This window comes from Aulonocara sp. 'chitande type north' Nkhata Bay, linkage group LG6 (assembly GCF_057382095.1).
Source record: "Aulonocara sp. 'chitande type north' Nkhata Bay isolate Kocher_YH1m ecotype deep benthic linkage group LG6, A_spYH_male_GT1.1, whole genome shotgun sequence".
Lineage (NCBI taxonomy): Eukaryota > Metazoa > Chordata > Actinopteri > Cichliformes > Cichlidae > Aulonocara > Aulonocara sp. 'chitande type north' Nkhata Bay.
This window is the reverse complement of record NC_141349.1, coordinates 12,807,445-12,814,213: the sequence shown is the minus strand read 5'-3', so window position 1 is coordinate 12,814,213 and position 6,769 is coordinate 12,807,445. Positions and strand designations below refer to the sequence as shown.

The following is a 6,769-nucleotide window of genomic DNA, read 5'->3' as shown; positions in this document are numbered from 1 at the left end:
CTGTAGGTGTGAATGCTTGTCTGTCTCTCTGTTAGCTTTGCAACAGACTGGTGATATTCAGAGTGCACCATATGTCTGGTATTATTTCCCTTCCAAATTAGTGCTTCCTCTTAGTTGCTGGTCTAAATTAGTTTCCTTTCATGTTCAGGCCGTGTTAGTGTTGTCTCTGTGTGTAGCAGGTTTTGTCTCCATGTTTGTTTCACTGTCTGCCTGTCTGTCTCTGTATTCTGTACTTCTGATAGACGTCTAATTTTGCCAGTCCCTCTTTTTGTGCACCTTGTACCTTGTCACTCTCTGTGACCGCGTCTCACTTTGCCAGTTCCCATGTATTTAATCAGTTAATGGTGGTCTGAGTAACCCTCACCACTTTGTTCTCCAGTGTCTTTGTTCCTGTTCATCCTACATATTTTCCCCCATTTGTTATTTATTTCTGCTGTTTGCTATTTATATTTTATTCCTGCACAGTTTGCTTGAAGCACTCATATTTTGTCTATTCTATTCATGTGGATCTTATCTTTCTATTTCCTTGCTTCCTTCTCTGTTTACTTTGCTTCTTGCCCGTGTTTCGTCCTTTTGCGGTGTCTGTGTTTTTTTAATCCTATGGTCTCTTTTAAGTTTGTTTGTCTCTTTACTTCTTCAAACTGAATTCAAAGTGGAGCAAATGCTATATAACATTCTCATAGTCTCATTCACACTAACGTTGGTTCTGTATCTTGTAACCAAAGGAAGCTTCAGCATGCAGACTGGAGCCAGCGATCAAAACACGTGCTTCCTATTTTATTTTGTTGGTTATGTTGAGTTTTGCTGTAACTGTCTCGTTACTCCTGATTTGTCCCTGCCGTCTCCTCTTCCCTAATGACCGTCCTGTGTGTTTATTGTTTAATCTTCTCCTTTCGTCACCCAGCTTCACTGGTCATGTTTCCTAGTGTTATCCCCCAGTATAGGTTTCTGAGTTTCTCAGTTCCCTGTCAGATATTTCATATCATTCTCTCCGTCCAAAATAAACAGGCTGCCTTTAGTTTATCCTTGCCAGCCTGTGAGTCTGCATTTGGGTCTTCTTTTTTCATAACAAATGATCATACTCCCCGCAGATTGTGATAGTGACACCTCCAGGCCATGCTGCAACTCTCTGGAGCTTTCCGCTCTTCAGGAACTCTCTCTGCAGGAGGGGGAGATACAGGAGAGGTGGAGGAAGATCTCAGCCTGGGCGTCTATTGTCTTATGTAGTCTGGAAGATGAGTAGATGGTGGGGTGGGTGCAGTTTTCTCTGTGGTGGGGTTGGGTGGACTGTCCCGGGCTCTGTGGGGCCGGGAGGCGCTGCTGCACTGGGCCCCGGTCTGGATGGGCCTGGGCCCCCTTTCCCTGGCGGGGCGCGGAGTATGGGGGTGTCACCAGGGTGCAGAGGAGGCTACCCCCCCTCTGTCCCCTTCTGGCTGCCTCTGCCTCAATTTTATCCCACAACTTAGACATTCACATTACTCACACTCTCATTACACATACATATAGGATCTTGGGGGTGGGCACAATACATGGATACATGGATACACGATACATGTACACCCCACCCCTGGTGTCGTTGCCCACCTCTCAATTTTAAATACACGTAGACATTGAGGGCTAGCAGGAGGGACTATGCGCTTACCTGCTGCTCTCTGGCAGGTAGCTCCATGCCCTCCTGGGTTTTAAATGCACCTTAGAACACACATGCATCAACACTACAATGAGCGGGTGGAGGGAGGTTTGGAGTCTTCTCTCACCCCCATTCTCTGCGGCCTGCTGGAGCAGGGGGGCTAGGAGGAGGAGTTGGCTGTCCGACTGCGGTCTGGAGTGTGGGGCCTCCCTGCTGCTGCGGAGTTGGGGTGGTCTGCCTCTCCCCACCGCAGGGAAAAGGGTAACACTACCTGGGTCTGGGTGCAGTTCCCCCCTCCAGGGGCAACGGTACCTAGACCCGGTTCGTAGAGTACGCTTGGGGAGTGTGATCGTGTGTACAGCGTCTCTTTATGTCTGTCTCCACGTTGGTTGAGTGTGGAGTAAGTACATATGGGAGCATGAGGGTGGGAATGGATGTTTGTATCTGTGTGTGCCTGTATGTCTGTGTCTATATGTCAGGTTGGGTATCAGACGCCACCTCTCTGGGGACACCTCAGGCCCTCCAAGGTTTGGAGGCCTATCTCCCCCTACCACCACTTCCCCTGCCAGTGGCGGACTCCCTCAGACATCGGTGCGTTGGTGGTTCTTTGTGTCCGGGGATGGGCGTCCAGGTACACACCGGCTCACTCCTTGGCGGCCGCTTATCGGGGCCTGGAGCCTGGGGCTCGCTCGGGCCACTTCGGAGGTGGGGGTGCCCCCGGCCTCTCGGCCTGGGGCTCGGTCACTCAGGCACGGTTGGCTGCCGGCGGAGCTCACGGGCGCGTCACTGCAACTCCCCCTGGCTTCTGCTCCGCGGCTGCTGAGTGAGCCCTCATCTGGGACTCTCCTCAGCTCTTTCTGGGACAGTGGCGCGGCTGCCCCTCTGTTGGTCTTCCTTGGTCTGTTGTGTTCTGGGGGCCTCTGGATGTCTGGAGTTTTGATCTCCTCCATACCTGCTTCATACCCTGGAGGACGGGGCTGTGGCCCCCCCACACCCTCTAGCAGATTATTACATGAAGGAACCTTTTTAAAAAACAAGCGCGTCCATGCTCACAGGTGATCACACACACAAACTTCACCCTTTTTGGCTCCTACCTCAAAGCACACTGTGTTCTGTTGATCTTATGTGCTGCACAATAATGTTTAATATTTAGTATTTACTGTCATATTCCCATATATCATTGTGATGCTGTTTATTCTATTACTCTTGTTCTCTTCTGCTTGTTTTCTTTTTTCTTTCTCAACAGGTGATCCAGGTGATTAATAGATGCATTTTTTTTCTTTTTTTTTTCTATGGCTTTGTGTCCAGATATCAGCGCTCACCTGGCTGGTACCAAGAAGGTTCAGCAAGTGCTCCCCAGACCTGGAGTCCTGGACAGATTCTTCCCAGACCAGCCTCAAGCTGTGCAGCAGATCCGAGCGACATTGGCTGACCTCTACACTCTAGACATGGTGAGAAAAAGGGCACGGTTTGTTCATTGTTTGGAAAATTTGGCATTAGATAATCCTCACCTGGGTGTTGCTGTTCAGTGTAAGCAATATCATTTGCATTTTATTCCTCTGATTTATTTCTCTGTGGCGTTTATGAACTCGTATTTCTTAGGCTGGCTTTTAAGGAAGGAGAAAAGGTATGTATCAGTTGGCTGGGAAGAAAGATGGAGGTGGAAAGGATGTGCAAGCTATGGGACAAAGTTGCTGAGACTAGGTTAAAAAGAGGTGAGGATCAGTGAGCAGGAGTGTGGCTTTGTGCTGAAAAGAGCACAACAGATTGTCTGGAGAGAAGGTGAAGGAAAGTCAGCTGAAGCAAGACAGTTTGTGGAGTTTGTGTTGGACTGTATGTTATGCTGGGAGCCTGGGGATTAGTGCACTTTGATTCCAAGTTAATACTAGCTAGTGTTTCTCACTGGTTTTTGGGTGGTGGAGTAAAAGGGATTGGTTGGTGGCTGTTTCTAATGTTAGCCTTTTCTTTGCTTTCTTACAGGCAGGGTAAAGACATGGTGATGAATGAGTGTGTGGGCCGTCTGCTGAGGACCAAGAGCTCAGGACAGTCAGACGGGGGCGTCGCAGCAGGAGTCACCGTGCTCGACAATCCTCTGCTGTCCTGAGATGTCAGACTCCTGCCTGCACATACAAACCACACTGAAGTCAAAGTTCCACCTGCACCTCCACCTGTTCTTGCAACAGCATGAAAACTGACAGAGGTGAGACAGCAGAAAAGTTCTTGTCTATTTTATTTTTTTTTTTACTAAGTTAAGGAATTAAGTTAAGAAGAGTGATTAAATAAATAGTTTCTTGCATTTTTGATTTAATGATTGTGTTTAGGATTATTTCAGAAACATGTTTAGAGGATCTTTGTAAGCCTGTATTTACTTTAAAAGAAGGGAAGCACTTCTTCATCCTACAGAAAAGGTGACACATTACAGATGAGTTCATAAAAAGTGTCTCTGTCACTCTTTCAAGGCTCTGTCACTTTTTCTTTTTTACTGGAACAGCATGGTAAAGTAGGCCTAGGCTGCCATCTTGTGGCAGTGTGTTGTTACTACAACATATGAAATTGTGTTTCTATTGGAAATATAATTCAGCGCCACTGAGCCGCTCTCTCAGTTACAAACTGAACCTGTTTTGTAGACGTATAAATCACTAAGTACAGTGAAGCTTTTGGTTTTGTAAAAGTGTTTCTTATTCTAAATGCATGTTGATTTTTATCAGGGTGAAGAGCAGTTAGCAGTGCATTCATGGACATCTTTAAACTATTAATTGAAGAATCTTTGGTCATGATGGCATGAACTAGAAGCGTGAGCTCCAGGTGAGACTGCACAGAACAACAAGTGTCCTTAAACTGCATCAACTGATGACTTCTCACAATTTTATTCCACTGTGTGTTTTTATCATTGAACGTTTCAGTCTTTGTGTACATGTAACGCAGACACTAAAGCTGAGCCAAAACTTCATGCTGAAGAGAAGGATTCTTTTAAAATGCATGGGGGAGCAAGCGAGTCAGATACCAAGGGCACAAAGATGAAGCAGGTCTGATCGGAAACCGTTTATTTCCAGGCCAGGGAGCACAAATAAAAACACCCTTAAAAGGTTCCCTCCTGCTCAACCGCGTCACTCCCTACGGAGAGAAGATCTACATGACCTTATCTGCGTATCTGGAGGTCAGCCGCTGCTCCGCCGTGTTGTACCTGTTTGTACGTGTTTTTAAGTCTCTTGATGTCATCGTGTCTAACACACACCCTTTATCTCCTCTCTGCAGCTGGACCATTGCATCCAGCCTGCCATTATCACCAAAGACATCTGCACGGTCTTTTACTCCCGAGACGCCAAGATTTCCCCACCCCGTTCTCTCAAGAACCTCTTTGGGACTGGATACTCCAAAACTCCTGACTGGTAAATCTGGGCTGCTGCACTGTGGCCATCTCTGTTTCACAATCAAAGATATCTGCCCTGTTACAAAGTTTCCTTGTTCAAAACTTCTGCTTCATTATAGCAACCGAGTGACTGGGATCTACGAGCTGAGCTTGTGTAAGATGTCTGACACTGGAAGCCCAGGTGAGCGGCCATGAAACATGTTTAAAGAACGGCAGCTGTTTTATCATAATTCTGTGGAGAGCTTCATCCTAATGAGGGCTCATGTCCTGAGCAGGGATGCAGAGGAGGAGGAGGAAGGTCCTGGACACATCAGTGGCTTATGTGCGTGGAGAGGAGAACCTGGCCGGCTGGAGGCCCAGAGGAGATAGCCTCATCCTAGAGCACCAGTGGGAGCTGGAGAAGATGGAGCAGCTGCAGGAGGTGGGGCCTTAAAAGATTCATAAAGAAATAAATCTGTTTAATATCGTAGAGGGAAAAATGACTTTTCAGCTCAAAGACCAAAGTGCTATTCTAAAAAGTTTTTTCTTAGAGTACAGACTTTACATGACTAACCTCCCCTCTTCTCCCCACCTCACATTCGCCCCCATCTTTCGTCCAGGTGGAAAAGACCCGTCACCTTCTGGGAGAGGCGGCTCCCGTGGGAACAGCTCCCACCACCAAGTCCCTGAGTGAGTCTCTGTCCCCCAGCGTGAGCTCCGGCACTCTGTCCACGTCCACCTCCGCCTCCTCGCACATCTCCAGCACCACCTTTGAAAGCGTGAGAAGGAGCTGGCCACCAAGGTGAGAAAAACGTGGGCTTAGTGGGCGTTCTTGTTGCTGCCTTCTTCCTTCTCTGCTCGGAGCTGATCGGTCTTGTTCCTGTTGTGTTGTAGTGCCTGCGCCTTCTGACACACACCTTCAATACTGAATACAAGCAGCTGGTGAACAGCATCAGTGACTGCAAGGTGAGAAATAATACAAAGAAATAAAAAAATAGCCTTTCTGTGTCACATCAGGGAGTTCCTATATTGACGTCTACCTCATCCTGCTGTTGTTTCACTTCAGCTTTCTCTCATCTCACCGATCGGACGTGATCCATCCGTGACGAGCTTCAGCAGTGCCACCCTCACCCCTTCCTCTACCTGCCCCTCTCTGTCGGACTCGCGCTGTGGCTCCATGGGCCAGAAGTAAACATATTTTTAGGAACATTGACCTCGATCTGCAAACGGTTATTGACAGGTTATCTATTTGATTCTAACTTGGTGTGATTTGTGTTAAAGGACCCCTGAGAACAGCTCACGTGCCTCCAGTCCCTCCTGCTCAGACTGTGAAAACTTCCCGATGGTTCCCACTCTGGAGACCTCCTACCTTGCGCGGGCTGCAAAAGAACGAGTTCCTGAACTTGGTGCCTGATATTGAAGAAATGCGACCAGGGTGAGTAATGCCATATTAACCCAAATACTGTCACTATGACATGTGTCTCACAGACCAAATGTAAGTCGACACTCATGTTCTCTAGTTCAAGCAGAAATGATGTGGATCGATTCAAATTCCTGAGCCTGGATGATTTCAGCTGGAAACAAACCAACTCTGCTTCTTCCTCAGATAATTCAATTCAATTCAATTTTATTTATATAGCGCCAAATCACAACAAAAGTCGCCTCAAGGCGCTTCATAGATACAGAGAAAAACCCAACAATCATATGACCCCCTATGAGCAAGCACTTTGGCGACAGTGGGAAGGAAAAACTCCCTTTTAACAGGAAGAAACCTCCAGCAGAACCAGGCT

The 6,769-nt window shown here is 47.5% G+C and overlaps 1 protein-coding gene across 1 annotated transcript; it reads left to right on the top strand.

Moving 5' to 3' along the window:
- The first annotated feature begins 4,595 nt into the window (after nucleotides 1–4,595).
- On the top strand, nucleotides 4,596–5,785 carry LOC147327393 (kinesin-like protein KIF1B). The gene is made up of 5 exons (XM_086295005.1): nucleotides 4,596–4,787; nucleotides 4,886–5,019; nucleotides 5,120–5,181; nucleotides 5,276–5,421; nucleotides 5,600–5,785. Exons 1-5 carry the CDS (start codon nucleotides 4,764–4,766, stop codon nucleotides 5,783–5,785), a joined length of 552 nt encoding a protein of 183 aa, XP_086151131.1. The 5' UTR covers nucleotides 4,596–4,763.
- Nucleotides 5,786–6,769: the final 984 nt, after the last annotated feature.

Coding starts and splice junctions, on each gene's coding strand:
- LOC147327393 (XM_086295005.1), top strand. CDS start 4,764: ATGACCTTATCTGCGTATCTGGAG. Junction 4,788..4,885: donor CCTTATCTGCGTATCTGGAG/GTCAGCCGCTGC, acceptor TCCTCTCTGCAG/CTGGACCATTGCATCCAGCC. Junction 5,020..5,119: donor TACTCCAAAACTCCTGACTG/GTAAATCTGGGC, acceptor GCTTCATTATAG/CAACCGAGTGACTGGGATCT.